This window comes from Corvus brachyrhynchos, unplaced genomic scaffold (assembly GCF_000691975.1).
Source record: "Corvus brachyrhynchos isolate BGI_N302 unplaced genomic scaffold, ASM69197v1 scaffold95, whole genome shotgun sequence".
In the NCBI taxonomy this organism is placed as follows: domain Eukaryota; kingdom Metazoa; phylum Chordata; class Aves; order Passeriformes; family Corvidae; genus Corvus; species Corvus brachyrhynchos.
The window spans coordinates 57,353-83,685 of NW_008238347.1; the positions used below are offsets into that span (position 1 = coordinate 57,353).

Sequence of the window (26,333 nt, forward strand, 5' to 3'; positions counted from 1 at the left end):
TCTTTGAAAAATCTAAATATTATTGGAAAGGGGCTTAATTTTGTAATGCTTGTGTGGTCATGGAGGAGAACAAGATGTGAGAGATGCGGTGCAGTGGGAAACCTGCAGAGTTGGGCTTGGAGCTTGTGTGTGGTGCTGGGCAAAGCCTGGCTTAGCTAGTCGAAAACCTGCCTCTGTGGGGATTTCCTCCTTGCCTGGGTACAAAATCCCTGCTCCTTTTCTCCACGCTTTGGTGGGGATTTGCATCATTTAGAACATCGGGGGAACCATCAGCTCCCACTGAGCCTTTTGGGGTTAAATCCCTGGGTTTTGCTGCTGCCCTTAGAGCGTGAAGTGGCTGGAAATGCTGTTGGCAGGGATCATTTTCACTTGGTGAAAGGTCCCTCAGCTAAGCAGCAGTGAAGGGGGATCATCTGAAGGGAACAAAAGTCAGTCCGAGGTGGATGATGAGGGGCTGTAAATGTGGGCAGTTGCAGAATTGCTGACAGCTCCATGTGGACTTGGGCTGGCCGATGTCATCCATAGTGAGGTTTCTCCCCATCCCTTCGTGCTTTTGTAGGGTTTCTCCCAGAAATTCCTGTCCCCTCCTTCAGCCAGGCCTGGTTGTCACAAAGGCTCCAATTTTTACGGGGTTGGGGCCATTAAGCAGAACGGATGTTGATGAATTTTTGCAAATCGTGCTCAAAGTCAGTCTGTGGCAAATCAGTGGGTGCTCCCAAGAAGTTCTTTTAATGAACAGAGCACAGAATGGTGCAGTTCAGCTGGGCATTGTTTAACGCTGCTTTATTGAAGCATTTGTCAAGTACTGTGACAGGCTGTGCTCTGAAATTAAGAATATGCTCCTGACAGGCTGCACTGACTCATTATTGCAAGTTTTAGGAAAGATTTCCTGTGTGTTACAATGAAAAAGGCAAAACTTGCCCGTTATCCCTTCAGTGCTTCAGTCTGGTTTTCCTCATGTGTTTGGATTTTCTATTTTGCAGTAAAATATACATATTCAGCTTCATAAATCAAGCAAAGACACCACTGTTAAATAGTCTATATCATATTAATTATGCTGTGAAGCAAGGCAAGCATTACAAGCATTTATAATCGACTACTGGAGAAGTTGATAATCAATGAGACAGGCAACTAATTAGCCAGCCAGCAGTCAGCATCTCCAGATGAAGCTCGTGACTTTCAACTTCATTAAACTTTCCAGGTGTCAGGGAAAGTATGAAAAATACAGCTATCTTAATAGGTTGGTGTCTCTTAATTCCAATTTTCTGAGTTTAAATGTCTGAAGATTGCATCTGTTTTAAGGGGTATTGTCATTTATAAACTTTCCATGGCTGTCTTGCACAGCTGAAAGGAAAATAAGCACTTTGTGTGTCAAGGCTTTGAGTTTGTCCAGTGCATGCTGGGAACAACATGAACTTAGATGTGTCTGAAATTCCTCTTATCCCAAATTTAATTTGTACCTTCTGAATCTTCGTGTCTGCAAAATAGATCCCTGACAGAGTTCTGAATATGATCACTGTTTTTGTTTGTGAAACAGGGATCGTGCAATGGATGATCAGTGAGACTTGGAAAAAGAAACAATTTGTGCCCTTCCAGCTCTGTGTCAGCAGATGCCATGAGGTGCTCCCTGAGAGCTCAGGCTTTACTCCCAGAGCATTCCCATTCCTTCCATTTTTATCCATTCCACGGGAAATGGCATTTTCTCTGGCCTCACACTGGGTGGGCTTTGCTAGGAGACATCTCAGGGGGGACTGGAAAGAAGGCAGGGTGGTGGCTGGGCTTTCTGGGGTGTGAAACAGGGCGTGATGCAGGGACACAGAGATGAAAAGGGGCTGGATGCACAGGTGGGCTGAAGAGGAGAATTACTCACTTCCTCAGCGATGGAAGTGTTGGTTCCAAATTCTCTGTTTCAAGTAACTTAAATCGTCTTTTATAACATCCCTGAAAAGCAGGATTAGATGTGACAAAAATCACAGCATTGGTGTATTTTTGAGCTTTACAGATGAAGTCCAGGTTGTGGTGATTTGGCAATAACTGGAACTGTTGTTTTCTTTTCTCTCTGTCATGATTTTGTGATCCCTTAGAATGCCTAACACTCTGTTGCCCATACTGTGCATCCAGGTCTCCAACCTGCTTTTGATTGGTTTGTGACCAAACTCAGAAAAAGTCAATACAGGCAACTCTGAAACTGTAAATATTATTGAAAGGGATGATGCTTACTGCCAATTCAAGTTTAAAAAGCAGGAAGAAAGGCTGAAAGAGAGACAAGCTTTGGCATTGTGCTTTTCTTCCTGAGGGAAGAAGCATCTTTGGGAAGAGGCAGAGATGTGGGAGCAGAGCTCAGGCAGAGGAGTGTCACATCTGCCAGCATGCAAATGATGACTAACACCACAGGGCTGAAAGAATAATGGAAAGAGACTCCCAAAAAATCCCTTACTGACCTCAAAATGGGGAGAGTTGGAGTGGGGAGGGCCGTGAGGGACAGCAGGAGGGGTAACCAGCTGGGTGAGAGGGATCTGGAAGATGCTTTTGCCACTGGGTGTTTGCCTGTGTTTGGCTTCTTCAGCCCCTGTGGGTTGGGAACATTGAAGCACTTCAGGAGAGAAAACAAGTTTGAAAGGCAGAGCAGCTCCTAATCAGACTGTTACGGAGATAGGGATTCCTCAGCTGGGATAAAAACGCTCTCCATGGCAATCTCGTGATGCCTCTCTGAGCTGGGAAGCCCAGCTGTGATTCTTCTCTGGTTTTTTCATATGTACCAGTGAGTAGAGGCACTGGGTGGAGTGGGCTCCTCGGGATGTGCTGCATTCCCCTCTCCCTTTCCAGAGAGGCCGGACAGGCTCTGGGTCCTTATTAACCTCACAAAAGCGAGCTCCTCGTTTCAAAATACGGTCATGAATTTCCAGCACGTGGAATGTACATCTGGCAGGCATTGCCTTTTCTTCCTCACCAGATCTAAATAACATGGTGTGTACTCCAAAGCCTGTGTCCTCTTTTCCCTCCATGAAAAGCAGAGCTTCCCTGAGAGTTTTCCCACTTGTTATAAAATAACACTCTACAAACAACTCATTGGTGAATAATCTGCATAGAATTTCACAGTATTTATTCATACTGACTTTGCTTTACTAAGTGTAACATTTACCTTTATTGACCTCTACTGCATTCCTGAGCAAACTTGAATACTCTCTTTTCTTTTTTTTTGGAATTTGTTGGTATATTAGGATGGAACATGGAAGTTATTCCCTAATGAAAGGTGAGGGAGAGATGCCATCAGTCAGTGGGAGGAGGGAGAACCCAATGCTTTCCCATGGAAATTACATGAGTTCTGGAAGGGAGCCAGGCATTCATTTTGTTAAAATGGGGTTTGATAATTGAAACTAATTTAACATCAACCCCATTAAGTTGCATTTTATTGCTCATTTAATATGCCTGTCTCACGAGCTCCCAGGACTGGGAAGTGGCTTTGGAATGTGAGTTTTTAATTGATCAAATCTGCAGCCGCACAGGTAAGTGCTGAGCTTGCCCTGTGGGATCAGCACGGTGTGGGCAGCAGCTCCTGTGCCTGTGGGGACAGAGGTGTCCCTAAGCAGAGCTGTGTGTGGGGTCAGCACTGGGCTGAGGGGTTGAGCTGGGCACTTTGGGCAGGTTTGCTGTGGGGAGATGCCTTGCCTGGAAAGCAGCTCGGGGATGGTCCCTCATCGCTCCTGTGGGTGTCAGGGCCTTTCCCTGCAGGGTCCTGTGTCCCCTGGGCTGCTTGGGAAAGGTCTGTCACACCTGACAAATAATCTCTGTCCTCCACCAGTGCAGCTCAAAATCCCAGAATGGTTTGGGTTGGAAAGGACCTTAAAAATCATCCAGTGCCACCCCTGCCATGGGCAGGGACACCTTCCACTAGCAAACTGAAATATAATCTAGGAGTCAAAAATGTATGCATTTATGCAAGTTCCCTCCCATTACTGGAAAAGAACAAGCTTTGTTTTTAAATTCAGTCCTCTTAAGTAGGAATTAGTCAGACCGGATATATGTGAGAAGAGGATGTGTTTCCACTCAAGCAGTCCCTGGCTACTGCACTTGTCAGGATCAGAGAATCCCACAGTGGTTCAGGTTGGGAGGGACCTTAAAGCTCATCTCATTCCCACCTCCTGTCATGGGGACACCTCCCACTGTCCCAGGCTGCTCCAAGCCCCAATGTCCAGCCTGGCCTTGGGCACTGCCAGGGATCCAGGGGCAGCCCCAGCTGCTCTGGGCACCCTGTTTTAGAGCACAGTTATTGACTTCTGTCAAAAATGCCCCTTTAAATCAGCTGAGGATCCATGAGTTTTTAATTACATGGGATTCCCACCTTCTCCTGTCCTGCTTCTGCTTTCCTCTGTCTCACTGTTGTCCCACACAATCTCGCTGTTTCCCCACTCCTAAACCTTTTTTGTGGCTCATGACTCATTAAATAATCCCGTAATTGGTTCCCAGCCTCTGGGTGCTAATTGCAGCGAGGCGCTGGGTGATGGTTGCACACACACACACACAGAGTTGTATTTATCAGAAATCACGGAGCAAAAGAAGGTGCAAGGCCGAGGAAGCGCAGCCGCGTGCGAGCAGCCGTGATGGATGTTTGTTTACAAACATGTTCTCCCGGGGCTGCTGCTGTGGCAATGATGAATTACTGGAGCTCTCCCCTTGGGAAGTGGCAGCGGCAGAGGAGCTGTAAGAGTGTGCCTGGCTTGCATCAGGGCCCTGGGGAGGGAGCAGCGCTCCTGGGAATGCTGCAATCCCGAGCAGGGAAGGGCAGCGCAGGTAAAAGGTGCAGCTTAAAGTGCTCCGTGGGTGCTGTGCAAACCAGGTGGGAATGTGCAGAGCCATGCAAAGTTGAATCCGTGGCTGAAAAGCATTAGGGAAATCCAACAGGAGCTGGAATTCAGTGATGCTGGTGGTTCTGTCCCATTCAGGATTGATTCTGCACTGATTTAGCTGCTGATTCGTGATCCAGACCATGTTTAAAGCACAGGGGTAATGTCTCCATTTTTAAACATACACACGTGGATATGAAGAGAAAGAACAGCAAATGTATTCTTTCAAATCCAGTTCTCACCCATCATGAGACAGCAGCATTTCAGGTATTGCTCAACGTGGACCCTACAAATTAAAATTTAAAATTCAAACACTACAGGGTGCAGGAAGGGACCACCCTTAGATTTTATACTGGTGAAGGATTTACAGCTCACTTGTACAATCAAAACGCTTTTGGGGCAGGAGTTGCCACAGAGAATTGAGTGGGTTTCGGTGCTGGATTGCTGAGTCTTCTCACCGTGCAGCTGCCATCCCCTCCGTGGGCAGGGACACGTTCCCCGTGAGCAGGCTGCTCAGAGGGTGTTGCAGCACTGCTCGGACACTTTGGGAAGGTCAGGAAGTGCCCAGCGCACAGGTGATGGGAATCTGACCTGGGACTTGAGCAAAAGAAATCTCCACCTTAACCTTTGGATACTGGGAGTTATTCCTGGAATAAGGATGTTCCTGGAATAACCATGTCACTGCAGGCAATAATGGTCTGATTGCTGTGTTTCTCCTTTTTTTTTTTTGGAGTAATATTGAATCCAACTTTAAAAATTTTATTCTATTTCAGTTTGTTCTGACACAGAAGCTCAGTGCTGAAGTTCAGGTGTGGCTGTGCTGGTTTGGAAAGTGCTTGCTGGGTGGAAAATGTGCTTATGGCGTGGGTTTTTCTGGGGGGGACGAGCGAAAAGTGCCTGTCAGTGCTTTGCAGGATTGATTTATGCAAGGTTGTTACGCTGTGAGCTCTTACACCTTGGAGTCAGCACTGCCACTCACACCTCCTGCAAGGTGTTGTGCTCAAATCCATGGCAGAGGCTTCAAACACCTCTTTGTCGTGACTTTCTTTAATGTGGCATCCAATTACTGCTAAAACTTAACCGCCCCTTCTTATTTTTTGGTGGAGGCATTCTCTGGCATTTTACTGCCTTCTTTTCAAAGTATTTAGGGGATGTATGAAAATACAGCAGTTAACGAGGGTTTTGGCATTTAAGAGATGTCATAACAGCTTTGTTTTTCAAAAAAAGCCCATTTTTAAGGTGTGTCAGCTGATAAAATGTGTCAGTCCAAATCAGTGAGAGAAGGGTTGACACAGGGATAAATTCCCAGCTAGAAAAACCCCTTCCCGTGCACTGAGCCACTGGTTTGCACACCTGAGAGCTGCCCTGGAAGAGGAAAAATGCAAAATTTAGACAAAACAGCACAAAATTTTCCACCAGTTGCTCAGAGGTGCTGGAGGACACCAAAACAAACCCTGCTGATGTTCTCTGCAGGATTTGTCCCTTCTAATCCTTTCTTTTGGAGAAAACAGGAGTTTAAAAACTCTTTAAGTTGTTCCTGAAGACTCCAGATCTCATGTAAATTCATGAGTTACTGTGCAGCTGCCCACAGAGCATTTAAAGTAAAAAGAAAAATGTATCAGTTTGACTGTACAAATGTATTGGCAGCCAGTCTGGGCTTAAAGGAAAAACAGCTTTGCTAAACCATATAAATGTGTCAGCAGTGGCTCTGCAGACATGTAATTCTCATCTTGAGCTATCCTCCATTATTAATGCAATCTACAATAGACAATAAAGGCTGCAGACAAATTCCATGCACAGAGTTTAGGTGACAAAAAACCCTCCTCTGTGTTCACCAAATGTCTGCATTTCTTTTCAGTAAATATTTCAGTATCTATAGTGCAAGGGCAATGCTCCCTTTCTTTATTAATATAATCTCAAATAGACAGTAAAGGCTGCAAAGCCCCTCCATACACAGAGTTTAAGGGACAAAAAAGCCACCAGATTTCTGCACCCACTGCACATTTAATTTTTAAACAACTCTTTAATATTTTGTTGGTTTTTTACGGGGGTCAAATTTAGTTTTCTGTAATAACAACACCTCGCTTCCCATAAGGTGACCTCAGTATTTGTGTGCTGTACTGGTGTAAACATTACATTCCTTTTCTTTGGAACATATTTTTAATGCTTTTTACTCTGGATTGTTTTAGATGCCCAACTGTGAACCAGGGAACCAGATTCAGATGACAAAATTCAATGTACAGTCAGAGAAAATGGGTGATTGGGGTCCTTTATCGGGGGTGGCACATGGACACTAATTATGGTCTCAACTATTCTGTGTCTTCATCAGTTCCAATGATCTTGTTTATAATTTTTACTCTCTGACAAGTAGCTATTCAAAGAAATAAATTGGCCATCAGTGTAATTTGCTTCTTGGACACAAAAGGCTCCCAAATTAACAGGATTTTTCCCCCTGGAGAGATTTCCCTCGCCTACTGTGGGGTTCTGCTAATTATTCCTTTGTCCCTTTTTGTTTTCTGAGAGGCTCAGGATGTGCAGCCAGCAGCTCTCGGTGCCCACTGCTGGTGTGCCCAGTGCCAACCCAGCAGATCCACTGCCCTTCTGTGCTCAGGCATGAAAATAAGTCTGGACCAGCTTAGAAAAGTCGGGATTTGTGACCAGAATCACCTCATATTCCCAAGATCCGGCCTGTTTTGTCTGTTCCCGAGATAAAAACAGAGGCAGTGTTTCGGGATGTGTGTGAAAACTAATAATGGAATCTTGGAAACCAGGGGACAGAGCAGGATGCCCATGGCAAAGGGATCTTGATAAGATCTTCAAAACACCTCGTTTGATTAGTGCTGAAATGAGCACCTTTCAGATGCAGCCTTTCCCCTTTGTTGTGCTACAGGTGGTTTTGAAAACAATTTACAGAGAGCCTTTTTTGTCTTTTTCATGCTGTTAAAGCAAATTGGTATGTAATTAGATTTATATAGTGAATAATCTTATTTGCATATCCAATTAATTCTTCCTGTTTTAATTTGCTAGGGTTGGGTTCACAGTGGTAGTAAAAATATAACACTTAAATTATCAAGCATTCAAATTTCGTTTTGCTATAATTCCTTCAAGGTCTTCCATTAAAATTTGGTCCTGGGCATTGTCTTCCTTTTAAAAGCTGCTAAATAACATGGGAAAAGGCCATAAAAAAACCCCAACCCACATGACTTGTGTTGTAAACTCATTAAGTTTTTTCTCTAAGCTGATCAAAGCAAATGCAGTGTGGATTTAGACTTTTTAAGTATTTTTTATCACGGAATGGTTTGGGTTGGAACGAACCTTAAAGATCACCCAGTGCCACCCCTGCCATGGGCAGGGACACCTCCCACTGTCCCAGGCTGCTCCAAGCCCCAATGTCCAACCTGGCCTTGGGCACTGCCAGGGATCCAGGGGCAGCCACAGCTGCTCTGGGAATTCCACCTCAAACCCTCCCCACTCTCCCAGCCGGGAATTCCTTCCCAATATCCCATCCAGCCCTGCCCTCTGGCACTGGGAAGCCATTCCCTGTGTCCTGTCCCTCCAGACCCTTGTCCCCAGTCCCTCTCCAGGTCTCCTGGAGCCCCTTTAGGCCCTGCAAGGGGCTCTGAGCTCTTCCTGGAGCCTTCTCCTCTCCAGGTGAGCACCTCCAGTGCTCCCAGCCTGGCTCCAGAGCAGAGGGAGCATCTCAAGCTCTCAGAGCAGCTCCGTGGGTGCTTTTCCTGCAGACATTTGTCACTTCAGCTGTGGTGACTCCTCACATCCGTGCTCAGAAATGCAGAAGACAAGCAAAGAGCTGGAAGGAGGGCCTTGATTTCACACCAGGGAGGTGTCCAGCACGGATGGAACAACTCCTCTTTGTTAGGGACTGAAGTGTGGAATTTTGACAGCTGCCGGTCAATGTCTCCAGCTTTATTAGCTGCACACAGGGCTTGTGTTCTGCAGACATAGTCCAAGAGAAGTTTGGGTTTTTCCCTGAGTCAGGAATAACCTGGCACAGTCCCTGCTTCTGAAGGAAGCCTCAGTCATCCCTTCTGGTCAGAACAGCTTCCACCAGTGGCTCTGCTGCTCCTGCATCTTTCCAGACTTCAGGTTCCACTTGAGAGCTGACTGGGGGGAGCTTCTGGGCCGTGGCAGTACTTAGGAGAGATCACCAGTGCTGAAAAGTCAGCAGAATATATTTATTTAAATGTGCTGGAGCCAGCTTGTTCCCAGCATGTGTGAGACATACAGGTGCCAGCTTCCGTCACAGCTCATTTGGAGTTTGGGAGCAGAGATGTGTTATCCACGGAGTTGGAAACAAAGGGATTGACGAGTCACTGGAAAAGGATGGAGCAGGTACATTGTAACCTGTTGGGGAGGATGAAAGTTTGGTAAGAAAGTTTCACAGGTATGTAGGCTTGGCAGAAAGATCTCTGAATGTAGAAATTGAGGATGAGGTAGAAATGAAAGCAAGTTTTGATATAGAATAAAAGATGTTTTGCTGAAACAGTGATCGCTGAGTAACTGAGAAGGCAAAGGTTGGAGATGAGTTGGAAGGAGATTTTTAGGAGCAGGACAAAGGTATGTGACTGCAAACAAAGACATGTTTTTCACCAAGGAAATAAGTCTCAAGAAGATGAGCATAAGTCAATAGAAAACATGTCTTTACCAAAAAGAAAGATATGGCAGGCAAACAAGAAATGTTGATGTAGCAAGAAGAAGAAAGGTCTAAGAATTTTCCACTGTAAGCTTAAATTGTAACTTACTTACTCTTGTGATTGGATAATAATGACTATAATATGGTAACGGTAGTAGCTATGATAGGCTATAGGCAAATGTAAAGGTATTGTGTGTGGTGCTTATTGGTTGTTATGTGTTAAGATACTCTGCAAAGAAAAGTATAAAATGCTTTGTAACTTGAACAGAAAGAAACAGCTTTCAAGAGAGCCGCCTGAAGTGCAGACAGCCTTCGTGAACCTTTCTCCTACAGTAACCTGAATTTAAAGTGAGATTTCAGGATAGGGAAAGTGCAGGTTTGTACAGGAGCCTGGGCTGGCTCTGGCGGGTGAGAGCTGTTACCTGGGAGCAGGAGTGTCAGACCGGTGTCATTATGGTCTGCTGGATACAGCAGGAGGTGCCCCCGGTGAGAAAAGCACCATCAGGCGTTTGATGGTGCCCTCGCTCCCTGTCCCTGCAGCAGCAAACGCCGCGTGTGACCCACGGGAGCTCCTCAGCACGGTTCGACCTCGGGGTGTTTGAGTTTGGGGGCATTTGGGGGCACAGATGGGGTGGGATGTGGGGCCTCCACCCAGCGAAGGCTGCAAGGAGTGCCCCAAACCTGAGCCCAGCCAGGGCACAGGGAAAGCACCTCGGTGAAAAATGGACAGGCTGTGGTAGGGTGACGTTGTGTCAGTGCGGGTGGGATGAGAAGACTTTGCCTGAACTTAATACAGTTATGCATTTTTATTTATTTATGGGCTTTTTTTCAATCTCAGAGTGTCCCTCATATTTTGAAGATATTTTTTGGTGTGTTCCCGAGGGATGGAAGGTTCTTCCTAGTGGCTACAGGAGGATGTCTGTCCATCTGTCTAATGCATCATCTGATGTGCAATAGGCTCCCTATTTTTAATTTTTTCCACTGGCAAACTCCCTGCTCACCTCCAAGGGCCCTTCACCCTTGTCACAATGAGAATGCTGATCTCCCAAAATTAAAGGGGTTTGATCTCAGTTTAATACCCAACTGCTCCATTGCATCTTTGCCAAATGCATCTCTGCTTTATTTGAGAGCAGTATTTTGAGCAGCTTGTTCTGCAGAATGTTAATTATTACAAAAACCCCACTGGTTTATTCATTTTTTGTGTAAGAAGAAGGCCTTGGGGTTGTGAGCTTTTGTTGCTACTGTTGGGTGGTTAGTGGAAGCAAAATTTGATTACAAGGGGAGAGAAAAGTGGTTATAAGTGGTTGGCACACAAAGCCTAAAAATCCTTATGGTTTCCTTCTCTCTGGCATCAGTGGATGCACATCCTGCATCCATTGAAATCAGAAAAACCACCGTGTGATTCTAGGGGATGGATTTTACAGGGGTAGCAGAAATGATATCAGGGGAGGGGAGATGGGCTGAAAATTGATGTATTCATGTAGGTCCATGGAGCTGCTTCAACCTGAGCAGAGGAAACTGCGGAGTGAGGTTAAGAATTGAAAATGAAAACAGCAACGTCTTTAAAAGATTTAATAAACGAGGCAAATGTGTTGCACAATTGTGTTGCAATGATTTGAAATAGATCTGAAGGAAAATTGCTTTGAATCCTCATCAGCAACTAATAGTTATTAGCTAAATCCAGTGCCAGGGAAGAAATAAATAGGTACAAGTGCTTAGCTATTGCTTCCACCTCCAAACACCACATCTGTTGTCCCAGTTTTGGGCTATTTTTACCTAAAAGGTGAAGTCACTGCAGCAGACCCAAGGCAGGCAGCGTGCAGGTCCCGGGGAACACCTGGGTTGTGTTGCCGCCAGCCAGGATGAAATACAAATGAGGTGGCAATTGGTGGCAAAACAATTTCTGTGGATGGGTTTAATCTCCAACAACTGCGCTCTTCTGTTTAGCCAGAACAATAAACTGTGGCAGTGCTGTGCCCCGAGGAGCTCTGCCGTGGCTGGGAGGTGCGAATAGGTGTTCAGGTAATGCATTCCCACTCTTCTTCTCTTGGATTCATCATCTGCCTGCTTTGTAAACTGTTCTCGACTGAGCTCCAAACTGCTTTCAGCTTCCCAGGGCAGGAAAAGACACTGCACACCCCAGCGTGTCAGAAAACTCAGGGAAAATGACCTCCAGCTCTCAGGCACTTATTGCAAACCTATTTTAAATTGAATACACAAGCCAAGATAATACAGGCTGTTTGATAAGAAACATTAGAGAAATCCATAACACGAGGCTTTTTATTATGGGTTTATTACATCAATCTCTCCAGTGGGTAATGGAACTTGTAAATATACTCTTATGTAGGAGTCTCCTTGCGGGCTTTTTATTCATGCTGAAGTAAGCACAGCAAACTTATTTGCTGTCAGGGTACATTGAATTTAAGATTAGTATTTATTTTGGTTCTAAAGAGGTTCTGCTTTTGTGAATTGGAGGTTGGCAGAGCAGCTGTAGGAGAGGAGGTGGGAGCTGCAGGGGGGCTTTGGGGGCGGAAATGAGTTTTCCAGGCAAACTGCTGGTGCCTGTATGGGACACAGGGAATGTGCCCATTATGGGCCGTGGCTCGTGTGTTCAGAGCTCCTTCAGGAGGGAAAACTTGCTTTGTTTAAGCAGGAGCTTGCTGTGTGTTCATTGACTAAACCCAGGAAGATGAAAAATCGTCCACGGGATTAGGGAAATATTCAAGGGATACATTCCCTGCCTTGCTGTGCCGTGCAGACACGGGCACAGAGCGCTCTGCAATGTAAACATTTGTTCTTTCCTGGTAAAATGCTTTTAATTCTTTTCTAGAGGTAAACAAAGTCACACTGCTGCAGCAGGAGCCCAGCAGGCTTTGGCTTACTTGGGAGAAGCCAAGGGGATGTTGTGCTGAGTAAAGAGTCGAGGAAAAGTTTACATAAAAGTTCAACAAGAAGTTCAAATCACAGCAACACTAACAAAAACCATGAACAGCTTACATGTTCTTGAGTAGATTGTTGGAGGATGTAGTAGTTAATTGGTAGTTGACTTAATAGAGGGAAAACAGTCCTTAACTAGAGGATGTTAATTGGACAGACAGACCAGAAACCTGCTGAGGTGTCAGCAAAGTCGGCATTAACTCATGATTTTAACAGGTTTTTTAGGGTTCCCCATCCCTGGAAGTGCCCAAGGCCTGGGATAGTGGAAGGTGTCCCTGCCCATGGCAGGGGTGGCACTGGATGTGCTTTGAGGTCCATTCCCACCCAAATGCATCCATCATCCCGTAACAAAGCAGGAAGAGTGTACCTTAGAATGAACACAACCAGGTTTGAGGGATGTTTGCATTTCCAACACTGACTGAGATCTTTCTCTGCTACAGGAGACAGATTAGGAGGGAAGAGTGAAGGATGTGTGTGTTTAATTAAGGTCTGAGGGTAACAAATGTGCTTGAGCTATGAAACCACATCTTTGTCAAACCCACCTGAAAGAAACCATCCTTTACCTGGCTGGGCACTCCTTCTGTGCTACTGCAGCTCCTAAAATGCATCAGCAGAAAGCCCAGCACTAATTTTGATGTCTATTCCCCCATGTATTAATTCTAGATTATCATTCCCATCTCTTGTGTATTTAAAAAGACAGTAGTTTGTCAGAAAGATGTTTATTTTCATGTCTTTATGTTTGTTTTCACATCTTTGAGCTGCTTTCGGCCACTTCCTCAGTGCTCTTACAAACTTCCCCGCAGCCACAGAGCTGAAACTCTCTCAGATGGGATGGCTTGAGCAGCAAATGGGTCAAAAGGAATTCTATGGCTTTGAATTCTTGCTGCTCACAGAATTAACACCCTGCCCAGACAGCAGAGGGATCCATAAAGTTATTCCCTGGTTAATTACTGTGTCTGCACATTTCTCGTTATGGAGTATGCTGCCGTGCTTGCTGGAGAAAAGTTAAAACCCAAGCTCTCTGTCCCAGATAAAAGGCTGCTTACAGAAATTCTTACTCGTCTTTGAGGCTTCTTAAAAAAAAAAAATTAGGCTTTTCATAGTGTGTTCCCAATCCAGTATAATCCTTAATTTTCAAAACATAGAAAGCCATTATTTTTTGCAATTGTAATGAAAAAATTGCTGAAGCAGTGCACATTATTTCGATTACCCATTAAGCCTTCTCTGCTCTAGAATGAAATTACATGATTTTCTTGCTTTTAACTTCTGACTTGTAATTTATTAAAAGAGAAAAACAAACCACTACAACTCTGGTTGTGTCCCAATTGCCCAAGTCAGACATTCAGATGAATGATGCAAGTCAGCTGCTATTTTGGCATCTTCCTGATACTTTGGGCTTTTTATATTAAAACTCAGGCAGGAATAACATTTATTTTGCACCGTAGTTCTAATCTATGACTTCTCTAAGGCTTTGGCATTATACTGGCTTGGCAGAAGTGGACTTTGCATAGTGACTGATTTATTTCACTTTATTTCATTCTGTGTTGATCACATCAACACAGCAAACCATCATTTCTTGTTGCACAATAAAATAAATTCGGGTTTTAATTATAAAGTAACAGGCCTTGATCAGATTGGGAAAATACACATGATCCCCCTCCATTTAACTCTTGCCTCGCTCTCCTCACTGACACTGAATGTGCTGTTTATCCCTGTAGCCTTTTCCTGCTGTCCTTTGTGTCTCACAGCAAAACAAGAGGCTCCTCCTGGGGGCATCTTGCTCTGTTTCATCTCGGGGGATGCGGTTGCTGTGTTTGTGCTGGGTGCCTCGGGCTGCTGTGGTTCAGGCAGGAGATGGCAGAGCTCTGAGTCTGGCTGGGGCTGCTGCTGCCTGTGCTGCTGGCCACCCTCCCCACTGCCCTGGGGGAGCCTTGGAAGGGGTGCAGGCCATGGCAGGGCTGTCACAGGCGCTTTGGCTGCTTTGCATCTCTTAGGTAGGAAAAGCTGTCTGCAGCAGCTCGGTCTAACCCGAGGTGTTGGCTCACAGCTCGGTCTAACCTGAGGTGTTGGCTCACAGCTCGCTGCATTTCGCATGGTGCCCTAAGAGCACTCTCTGGGTGAGGAACCAAACTCTTGGGAAGCAAAGAAAAATTAAATGTTGCCCTTGGGAAAGGCTCTGTTGGGAAATTGAGGCTCTTTGATGTCATACAATCATGGAATTGTTGAGGTTGGAAAAGCCCTCTAAGACCATCCAGTCCAACCATCCCCCAGCTGTGCCAAACCCACCACGACCCCTGTCCCCAGGTGCCACATCCACACCCCTCTGAACACCCCTGGGGATGGTGACTCCACCCCTTCCCTGCACAGCCTGTTCCAATGCCTGACCACCCTTTCAGCGAAGATATTTTTCCTAAGATCCCATCTAAACCTGCCCTGGCACAACTTAAGGCCATTTCCTTGTATTGCATTAAAGACTCTGTTTCCAGGAGCAGTTTTCTCCTGTTATTGAAACACCACAAAAAGGAGCTTCTCTTCCCTAAGCTGAGCTGGGCAAGGGAGTTTAAAATGGACCACTGGAGGTGAACTCTGTCTCTGGGGCATCCACATCATGCTGCCCTTTAGAGGTGAGCGAGGAGTGTTTGAAAGCTTAACCTGCTCGTGTGACAGCAGAGGGAAGAAAGGCTCTCCTCACAAATGCCATCAATCCGAGCAGGTTTGGAGAGTGCTAAATTGTGGTGTAAGAAGTCATAAGTCAGGGGTTTGGCAGCTGTTACTGATACCTTTTCCCTGCTGTGATATTTGAAAGTTCATAATATTAAAAAAAATTAAAGGAATGCATGTTCTCCGTGGGCAGATTGTACAAATTGTACTCCTGGCTGCTCCTTTGATGTTTTGCTGATTGAACTCTGAGAACTTTATTAAAGGCTCCCTCAGTCTGGCATTTAGTGGTGTTAATTTTAAGGCTGGGTTAGTGTGGGGTCTGGTGTTTGTGTGTCTGTGTTTGCATGGAGGGTCTGGTCCCTTGGCAGGGAGGACCCAGCAGAAAAACAGGGATAAGAGGTGACTTTTAGGGCTGGGGAGTGCCTGTGGTGGGGTGGCCATGCAGTGGCTGCCAGTGCTGGTGTGTCCCAGCTTCCAGAGCCACAGCAGGTACCCTCTGTGTTCCTCTGTGTAGGGGATCTCCTGCTGGAGACTGGGATTGGCTTTTGCTCCTGCTCTGCTGAGGGTTGCAGAAACATTTTGAAAAAATAACAATGGAAAAATTGAAGGGCAACTCCTCAAATGTGCCCTGAATTGGAGCAATTCCAGCGACTGCAATGAAGTTATGGAGAGTTAGAGCAGCTGAGCTGCCAGCCCGGAGTCCCGACAGCAGACTTCAAATGCCTTAAATCCATTTATGGAACAGAACCACCTGGAGATTACAGCCTTGGATCCTGTTTACAGGATTAAACACTTTCTTGCTTTAGTAGCAGTGAAAAGTGAGTGAGGTTTTCCTGTCCAGGGTCAGGAGCCTGCCCAGCATCGGGATGTGCAGTGCTTGGCAAGGAAGGGCTTGGGTTTATCTCTCTGTATAACTCCAAAGGAAAGGTCCTTCTCTTTTCCTAAATATCTTGGTGCTTTTTAAACTCCAGATGCCCAGGATGCCATCAGTCTTGCATCAGACTATTAGAAGCTGATGCTGAAAATTTCTCCCCAAAAATATAGATTTATAATGTGATAAATATGAGGTTTTGTAGATACAAAAATGCTGCTAGCGAGGATTTTCTTGCTATTTTCTAAGCCATGAGAGACTTTTCTCTCTCACAGAAGAGGCAGCAGAGTATGTAAACAACCAAGCCACCTGCAACCTTGAAAAATCTTGTTTATGGTACAGTAGAAAAATATTTTGACAATGGATGTTTTAGGATTTTAGCCAATCACCCCCAAGGGGTGGCTGATCCTTTGTCCAATTAGACTATGAAGAAAAAAGTCTGTAAAAGAGTTCGTAAAATAATTAAAGGAATCAATCTTGTTGCACAATTCCTGCCTGCTGGATCTTCTCTCCTCCTCCTCCCTATGGCTGCAGGACACGGTGATGCACCCTAGGGCCCAGGCCTGTGGTAATAAGGTTTCCCTCTCTCTCCATTCTTTCAGTCACCTTTTAATTTCTTATATTGAAATATCTTTTCTTCTTAAGGCAAGGGCTGAACAACTTAGAAATAGTAAGAAAATTGCAGAGTGTAATATTTGTAATGAGGCAGATGCTTGAAACTTGCCTGTGCCAGTGCTCTGTGATAGAAAGGAGAGCGTTCACAGTTTAATTCTAGTTGGTTTTTTTCCAAAATAGGGAGAAAACAAACCTCCATCAGGTGGAGATGATGGAACCTTGTCACTTGTGTCCTGCTGCAGCGTTGTCTCAGGGACTTGAAAATGTTCCAGAGTTGCCCAAACCAAACAGCCAAGGAGAAGTGTGCACACTGTGGACTGAGTTAACAAAGAGGTGTTTTAGTCTCTGCTTTGTTCACGGTTTAAAAGTTCTGTGCCTGGTGTTTGGAATCCCTGATGGATTCCCTTGTACCCAGTGTGTGTTTCCTTGCCCTCATTGCAGATTGTGCCCCTGTGACCCAGAACAGGCAGATTTCCAGTGCCCCTTTACAGACTGAACCACCCCATGTGCATTTTCTGACCGGTGCCATGGTGCAAATTAGGTTACAGGTGTTTGACTCCGAGTGTGCCAGGCTGATAATTCCTTCCTCTTCCCGGTGAGCTCCCGAGGCCCCGGTAATTCCATCTGCTTATTCACAAATATTTGAGAAGGGAAGCCATGGCCTAAACCTCTCTGTAAATAGCTGGATAAAAAGTTGGCAGGGCTCAGCTTTCCTTCTGACAGTGGCTAATGTACTTAAACCTGAAGAGAGAAAAGAGGCTTCACCTTGAAGCGAAGCGCCAGAGAGCTCCTTTCACCTTGAAGCTTTCTGCAGGGTTTGGCTCCTCAATCAATTGAGAGCCTGGACACGCTGCCAGAGTTGTCTTTGTTTTTCCTGCAATAGATGAGACAGAGATTATAGGTTATTGCCCCAGGGACTTGTCTTTTCTAAGGCTTCAGGATTTTAAAGGAAAGAGGCTTTTTCACTACAAGCATTTCATAACTTTGCTTGTCCGCTGGTGGGGTGGGGAGGATGGCATTTGTTAACCTGGCTTTTACACACCTTCCTTATTACATCAAAGATTAAAATCCATTGAATTTCAGGGAGGTATTGTGGAAAGGAAATATGTGGCTTTAGAATATGCACATGTAACCAATTACTTCTGATTTTTTTTAATATATCCCCTTTATAGTCCCTGTCATACTCAAGACAGCTGACAGTTTTACAGTAATGATGTGTGTTCTTGGCAGACAGCAATCATATCAGCACCTTACATTTTGCTAATAAATCAATAGGTAATTGGCACAGGCTTTTGAAACATTTCTATTCCCAAACAGCTCTATGCAAGAACACCCAGCACTGGTGGTAGCACCATTAGCATCATATTAATCTGATTATTCCTATTGTTTTATACTCACAGCTCTGCCGTGGGCTGATATTGTCCTCAACAGAGCTCTGTGAGTTCCTCTGTTTATTTTCCTGCTGTTGGCTGTGATGGCTCAGGGAAGAGGCCGCGCGGTGAAGAAATTTGTGACTTTCTGCAGCACCGGAGCAATGTGCTTTTGTGGGATACTGAAGGGAACATCTGTGATGAAAATCAGGCTGTTGGCTTGCTTAGAGAACACAAATTGCATCCTGTTACATGAGGGGTTTGTTGTAGGACGGGTCACTGTTTGTGCTGCGGTGGGAGTCGCCTCTCCCGGCTGTCTGGACGTGGGAGAGGCACAGGGAATATCCACATTTGTGTGTAGGATCAGGTGGCAGCATTTTATGTGGAACCAGCTGCCTCGATGGCATTTGCTGTAATGAACCACACGTACATAGGAGAAGTTGGGACATGGCTGGGGCACAGGCTGAGGCAGAGGCCTCCCGGAGCTCCCGGAGCTGCCGCTGGCATTTGGGTGCTGGCTCCTGGCATTCCCACACTGCTGGCTCCTGGCATTCCCACCTTCCCTCAGAGCTCAGGACACACTGCTGTGCTTAACCCTGCCTTTAATCCAGGCTGCTCCAGGCCCCCGGGTCACTCCTAAACAGAGACATCAGAGCACTGCTGTCTCCATCTCAAACGCTGCAGCTCTTCCATGCCTGCCTTTACGAGAGGGGAGATTTATCCCTCCCTGTCTCCCGGGTTTCTGTGGCTGCCCTGTGGTCTCTGAGCAATGTCTGATACTGCTTTGGAGCTCGGGTATCAGACACTCGTGTGTCAGCTGTCACCTGTCAGGCGAGGCTTTGCTCTGGGCTTGGGACAGCAGCGAGCTGGGACAGGGAAGAGTGGCAGGAGGGGAGAGGGGACAGCAGGAAGGAGAGAGGACAGCAGGAGGGCAGAGGGGACAGCAGGAAGGAGAGGGGACAGCAGGAAGGAGAGGGGACAGCAGGAGGGCAGAGGGGACAGCAGGAGGGCAGAGGGGACAGCAGGAGGCTCACAGTACCTGTTGGAGACCTGTAGGTGCTGCAAAAGAAGCCCAGTGTTGTATCAAGGGGGTGTCCCCACAGATGCAGAGCTATGAGGCCCTTCCCTGAAAAACCATACTTAATACACTTTTAAAATAGCTCCTTTTTTTTAATCCTTTTTTTTTTCTTTGAATGGGAAGCACCTTTAGTGGGTCTTGTTCATTGGGAAGCCTGTGGAATTAGTAGTAGTAGGACTGCGTGGTGTAAGAAATTCTTTGTTTTAATTTCAAAGCCATTAGCACCATTTGCAGTTGATGTTAATAGAAGTGATAGGCAAAAAATAAGGAGTGAGCCATCCACTGGAGCCCTTTCCTGCTCAGGAGGATGGGATGCAGCTGCTCACCTTGAGGAGCAGGCTGGTGTGTTAATCAGCCATGCCCTTGAGCTGTCCTATCCATTCCACTTCCCACTTTTCTGAAGAGCTGCTCTTCCCAAGGTGCAGTTTTGTCTGGAAGAAATACTGACTTGTAGCACTGTATGAAAACACCCCAGCTCACAGAGCAGGCAGCAATTCCCTAAGCAGCAAACAGGGAGAGGATTTTTCTCATTTATACTGGATATACTCCAAGAATTCTCTGTTCTGTTTAGTTATTATCTTTCATGGGGCGTATTCAATTAAACTTTCTCTCAAATTGGCCATAACTTTCAATGGAAATTAAAGGAGTTCTATTTGGGTACCAGTATCTGTCACCAGGCTTAATGTTGAGAGAGAATAGGAATGGTTCCACCTGTTTGGTGTGAATTAACCTCCACTGACATTCCTCATGTTTCAATTCCTCAAAAGCATGGGAAGATGACAGCATTTAGCATCCAACTGCCTGTGCTGGCTCTCAGCTTTGGGGCCCTGGAGGGACACAGCAAATATACTCTTCATTTGGAATGTATTCCAATTAATGTGGCTTTTTTTTTTTTAATAGGTGTTGTGATTCACAAGGGGGAAAATATACATCAAGCAGAATGTTCTTCTAAATGATCTCTCACTTTCCATCCAACACCATATGGACACACACCTCCTTCTGTGGTTAAAATGCTTCTTTTATTGTGAAATTGACTGAAATTTCCTAGATCCTGCCTCTTAGCGAAATAAATACACTTCTGTCAGAGGAGGCAGACCCAGAGCAGGAGTACATTTGTTTTATATGACAAGGAGGGGGAAAAACACTTTTTGGAACCCAGTCTTGTTTGCAGGTTGTCTTAAGCTGAGGGCGGCTCATGTTCATTCTGGGTTAACTCATTTTGGGCTCTTCAAAAGAAATGTAACTCAGAAAAATAAAATCTGTCCCCAGGAGTGTCTCACCAGTTAGCTTGTCTGGGAAGGTTATTTATTTTATTGTCCTGGGACAGTGAGAAATGTGTGAGGAGTGGCAGCAGCTGTTGAATGGTGTAAAGGGGAAGAGGGCTAAAATAACTGAGCACTTTCAGGTGTTTATGCACAGATATGCTCTGTTCTCTTGTTATTTTTTGATGAAACCGCCAAAAAAGAGTCTGTTAAACACAATCTGATGAGAAGGGCTGGTTTCTGTGGATCGAGCTGCTCATAGTGTTCACCAGTGATAAGCCAAAAATGTGTTACCACTCTTGGAGTGCAAGTCCCTGGACATTACTGCAACGGAAATAAAGTTACCACTTTGAATTTATTAAAAAAAGTGTAAAATTCCTATATTTCAGAGTTATCCAAACAGCAAAATTTGCTCCCACAAAAGCAGACACTTCAGCAGCGCAAAGGCTGTGCTGGCAATAAACGTCTGAGTAACGCAACTTTGTCAAAAATGGGCTCTTTCTGGTGCAGGCACTTGTAGTTTCCTATCTGCAAGAATCTAGATGGCAGCTTGTTTTATTTATTAGTGACTCTTTAGTGCTCTGTGAACCAAATCCCCCTCCTCTGTCGGGTTCTGTGACTCAGCCCTTATCACACAGTGTTGGGATCTGGGCTGCAGTGATTTCAATCGCACATCAAGGCTGCAGCAAAGCAGCTCTACAGGCTGAAGATTAAATAGTTTGGACTTGCTTATCTTGGTTATACACAGGCAGCAATAAGAGGAAGAAGAAAGGCACTCAAAATAATTTTAGCTGCCCAGTGTTGCAAAGTTTTTCCTGCTCTTCTGTTCCCCTGATAGGCTGCAGCTGCTCTCAGAGCTTCTGCCTGCCCTGCCCAGCTCCCTTTGCTTGAAATCTCACCAGGATTTTTCCTCTTGCTGCCTAACAGGAAGGGCAGGCACTTTTTTGCCAAATAAAAGCTGAATGTTGAACAGTGCCAGCAGCAGGTGGAATATTTGAAAGTGTTTTCATTTGATCTTTTATGAGCTTCCAGGCAAATTGAGTTATTAGCAGACAAATTCAGTGTTTTCACCTATTTGTGACTATATGTATCCTTAGTTCTCTATCTTGAGTCTGTTTTCGAAATTGTAAATTGCTCACTAATTAATGATGCAGGCTGTGGTGGTTCTTACACCTGTAACTCCCACTGAGTGCTGTGGACCACTCTCATTAGCTCTTGAAGAGCAGGATGCTGCACCTTAACCTCTGCTCCTGCAGCCAGGTGATGGCCTGGACATGTGGGGACACTTTTGCACCCTTAGATTTGTTCCTCTTTCCCACCCCAAGTAGAAGAACTGTTCATTTGTAATGCAAGGTGTGTTTTCCTGTGATGGGAAGAGGACCTGACCTTTGGTGTGATTTGCTGTAAATTGACACCCCCTAATTGAAATAACAGCAAATGACAGCACAGAGAGGGGTGTGAGGCAGATGACAGAGGCAATGCAACACATCCCTGAGTCAGCAGGTCCCTAACTGGATTATCTGGGATGGTCTGGCTCGTGCCACAATCAGACTTTGTGTTTCTGGGGTTTGAAGCAACCCTTACACAGGACCCGAGCACCAGGCCAGCTTCTGTATTTTCCAACGAGAAAACTGGATAAATTCAAATATATTTTAAATCTGTTGCTTTCAGACGCACTCACACAGCACTCAGAGCTGTAATCTTTGTGGGCCAGACTATCATATCCTCTCTTAGGGTGAATGAGGCTGCTCAGGGAGTGAAGCAGCCCTGGGTCTCAGGAACAAGTCTGGATGCCATAATCCAGTCCCATATGCTCTATGGCTATTATTATGTTTTCCCACCAGCAACAGTGAGTTGCACACAGGTGTAATTTAGAGCTGGAGATGATGTGAAATGTGTTTTGAATAATAGATGAGTTTCAGTCAGGTATCGTTAACATATAATTTAAAATAAAGCTAAATACAAGGCCTGTGACTGTGTGCTGAGTGCACCCTCCTTTGTGGTGGGGCCTGAGGGAGGAGACACGGGGGAGAGATGGTTCCTTTCTAATCTTCCTGGCAGAGTCTCTCTGAAATACTTCTGTGGAGATGACAGAATTTGCTCTCCCAGGGTTGAAGAGCTGTTGTTCTGTCCCTGGTAAATCCAGCTGATTTCCCAGTGAAAGCTGTTCCCATTCATTCTCACCCTCCTTCCATCTGGAAGATCCATCATCTTCTATTCATTCCCTTTTTTCTGTATATTTTGCACATCCCATCATCTCTGTATTTTATTTATTCATTTTCCCCTGACCTCCCATACCCACAAATTTCCTATATCCCCATCCAGGTGGGCTTCCAGCAGCCTGACTAAAGAGAATTCCGTGCTCACATCCCTGCAAGTCCCTGCACACTGAAAGAGCAGAGTCTGCTGTAGAGATAGGGCAGGAAAAGATTGGAAAATGGTCTAAAAATGTTAAATCAAGGTTCCTTGCATTCAGCTGAAAGCCTTTCTGACTGTGAGCACTTCCACTGTGTCCTTACTTGCACTAAACTTAGAGCAGCCAGACATTGACACTGATGAGAGGAAAAGTCTCAGTGAAATCAAGATAGCTGATCTTTTCAGGGGAGAAAAGTTGGTTTCTTTTGTGTGCTGAACAGCCGCTGTGGAGATAAAAGTGTCTGATCCAAACAGGATGGAGAGCAGTGAATTTACGCCGTAGCTTTCTGTGGGTGTTTTGAGTGGTGTCAGTGAATTTCCTGAAATTCTGTGCTCGCTGCAAAGCAGTGGGCAGGGAAGAGCTGCAGCTCAGGGATGGGCCTGTGAGCAGCTCTCACCCTCACCTCCAGCTCTGAGATGGGATAAATTGATAAGGTGAAAGCAGAAAGTGGATGAGAGGAGAGGAAAGGAGATAGGAAGGAGTTAACAGCTCAAGAAATCAAAGTGTATTTTTAGAATGAAGAACGAAAGTCAGCACAAGGGAGGCTCCCATCAGTAATCCCCAAACCCAGAGTGCTGGATTGCTGGGAGATGACTCCTGAGCTCTTTGAAGGTCGTATCAGGTTGTTTTGCCAAAGTATTTTCCCTCTTCTACCTGTATTTAGTGTGAGTTTTTAATCCTCTGAAGGGCACGAGTGTGGAATGTCCTTGTCAGGGCTGGTCATACAAAACCTCTTGGGAGCCTCATTCCCGCAGAGGAGTGGGGCTGGTGCCAGCGGATTCCTGAGGCATCAGAGCGTGGAGAGGGTAGGGGGTGTGAAAGGGTTTCCGTGCCCTCCGAGGACCAGTGCACCCCATGGCTGCAGAAGGGTTTCAGTCAGGGATGGCAGAACCAGTTGCACTGGGGCTGGACGTGCTGGGGACCCTCTGGCTGGGGTTCCTGTGTAACTCTGTTTAACAGGGTGGGGTTTAATTCGCAAGGAAAACATTTCCATTTCTAAAGGTGAAGCCAAGGATTCTGCTTTGAATTGAGCTTTGCTTTGACAACAGCGCCTGTTCCCACTGTTTGAACTTTGGGTGAGGTTTCATTCTGTGCTCTGTTCAGTGTAGGACATTTTCATGACTCCATGTGGGTTCAGTGGTTTTTGGAAAAAAAAAAATCTGCTGTTATAAACTAAATAAAGTGTCACCAGATCTTTTCCAAGGTGAGTGACACACGGCCTCTTGCTGCTGAGACACTGTTTTGTATTTTAAGCCTGGGAACATGGAGATTCCATGAATGACCTGTCCCATTTTCCCTGTTTAATGCAGATGACAACACCCTGCACGGGCCGGTTTTCCTGCAGGAGCCCAACAGCATGATCTTCCCCTTGGACTCGGAGGAGAAGAAAGTGAAGCTGAGCTGTGAAGTGAAAGGAAATCCCAGACCAACCATTGGGTTTGTTCAGTGTTTAACTGTTCTTAGAACCATCACACAAGAGCCTTTCTGCTGCGTGTATTCGTGATGTCCCTGGAGGCTACCACAGTGCTGATCCCAAAAAAATCCCAACCAAAAACCAGGCAGCTCCTCCCCAGGGGCTGCTCTGATCTCTGCTCTGTGATCAGGGACAGGATCCAGGGAGTGGCTGGAGCTGTGCCAGGGAGGTTTAGGTTGGATTTTAGGGAAAGGTTCTTCCCCCAGAGGGTGTTGGGCACTGCCCAGCCGCCTCAGGGAATGGGCACGCCCCCGAGGCTGCCAGAGCTCCGGGAAGGTTTGGACAGCGCTGCCAGGGATGCCCAGGGTGGGATTGGTGGAGTGTCCTGGCTGGAGTTGGACTGGATGATCCCTGTGTGTCCCTTCCAGCTGAGGATATTCTGTGACTCTGGAGCGTTAGGAACAGAGGGAATGGACACCAGGAAATCTCCAGGTATTGCAACTCAACTGCAAAATTTGGACAGGAGTTCTAAAAGGTTACAAAAGGATTGTAAATAGTCCTGGCTCTCAGATTAACCATCCTTTTCCATAAACATGGACAAAACTCAATTCTTTTCAGCTTTAGTAGCTGCTCTGGGGTCCTGGGAGGAAGGTGCTGTCCTCCTGCAGTGCTGTTGCTGCTGTAAATCATTGGTGCTGCTGTTCTCTTTCCTTTGGTGCCTCTCTCTGCTCACCAGTAAATGCCACTCTGAAACCAATTAGAGTCACCAGGCCTCAGCCTCCGGGCTGTCTCCTGACACAGGCAGCAATTTAATGCCATAAAATCCATGGATCCACGGTGAAACACATTTCTGTGGTTTCCCCGTACACTCAGGAGATGGGAGGTGCTGTGTCCCCCTCCTCGCTCCATCCTGGGGCCGGAATTCCTCAGTGCCCCACTTTGTGACAACATCTGCTGGAAGGGAATTTTCTTAAATTTATAAACAAATGACCAGCAAGTCGGGAGAGGGGGAAAAAATATCCTCAGTGGACTTGAATGGGTTAGAGATCCTCTTTCGGGGACTTCCCCATGCCAAATGATTAATTCCAAAGAGCAGCAGCACCAGCAACTACAGAAGCATTAATCATTTCAGAGACTGAAATATATGTCAAGGATATTGCTCTCTCAGTTAAATACTGGAATATTTCAATACCTCTAAGGAAATTTGCATTTTTCTGCCTTCTTTTTTTATTTTTAATAAGTAGTCAGAGCCATTCTAAATCTTGCTTTATTTACTTCACGCTGTGCTTTCAAATACCCAGGAGCATCCCTGAGCATCAGCGGAGTTTAACTTTGCCATTCTGTGCTCCAGGTGGAAGTTAAATGGAAGCAGTATTGACGTGGGCATGGATTATCGCTACAGCCTGGTGGAAGGCAGCCTGCTGATCAATAATCCCAATAAAAGCCAGGATGCTGGGACGTACCAGTGTGTAGCAACAAACCCCTTCGGAACGATTGTCAGCAGAGAAGCCAAGCTGCAGTTTGCTTGTAAGTAAGGAGGCGAGCTCTGTTCCCACAGTGTGCTGGAAAAACTGGGAGCTGGGTGTCTTTTCCCAACTTTTCCTGACGGATTAGAGTGTTCTCTTAATTGCTCATGGAGTGAGAAAGAGGGGAAAAGGGAATAAGGGATATATATCATGATTTATCATTATTTAGCTGAAATTATATGGAGCATACAAGGTAAAACGTCTTATTTATTGAGGAAGAGGTTACCTAGGAAAGGGTCTGGCAAATGGGGTCTCACCATTGATTTTTGCCTTTTCTTGGAGAAGTAAAGCTTCAAAGTGTTAAAAAGGAGCATAATTTCCACGAGGGATGAATTCACAGTGATAGATTCACAAGCCCTGTGTTTCGGTGGTACATCAGGTGTGGGCACGCTGGGTGTAAAAGGGAAGACGGGCAGCTCTGTGTTTATTTTGGGCAAAAGCAGAGCTGCAGCTTCTTGTCAAGAGCTGAGGGTAAGAAAAGGCAGGACCTTGCTGTAGATGAGCATTACATGAAATCATGCAAAGCCCTTTGGAGCATAAAGGCTGTGAGAGTGGGCAAATGATGATGCAGGACCACAAGTCATCTTTTTGCTCTTGTGGTTGTGAAGGTGAAGGCAGAGAATAAACACAAGGGCCTGTTCATCCATCATCTGTGTGGTTTCCCTGTGCTGTTGTCCTGGGAGGGGAG

At 45.7% G+C, this 26,333-nt stretch overlaps 1 protein-coding gene across 3 annotated transcripts in view; it reads left to right on the plus strand.

Moving 5' to 3' along the window:
• The window catches only part of CNTN4 (contactin 4), a 176,508-nt gene that overhangs the window by 53,087 nt on the left and 97,088 nt on the right, over nucleotides 1-26,333 (plus strand). For all 3 annotated transcript variants that reach the window (XM_008634445.2, XM_017735222.1, XM_017735223.1), the window contains exons 3-4: nucleotides 24,016-24,142; nucleotides 25,471-25,646. In XM_008634445.2, coding sequence (XP_008632667.2) covers nucleotides 24,016-24,142; nucleotides 25,471-25,646 — 303 coding nt within the window. The remainder of the gene's footprint in view (nucleotides 1-24,015; nucleotides 24,143-25,470; nucleotides 25,647-26,333) is intronic.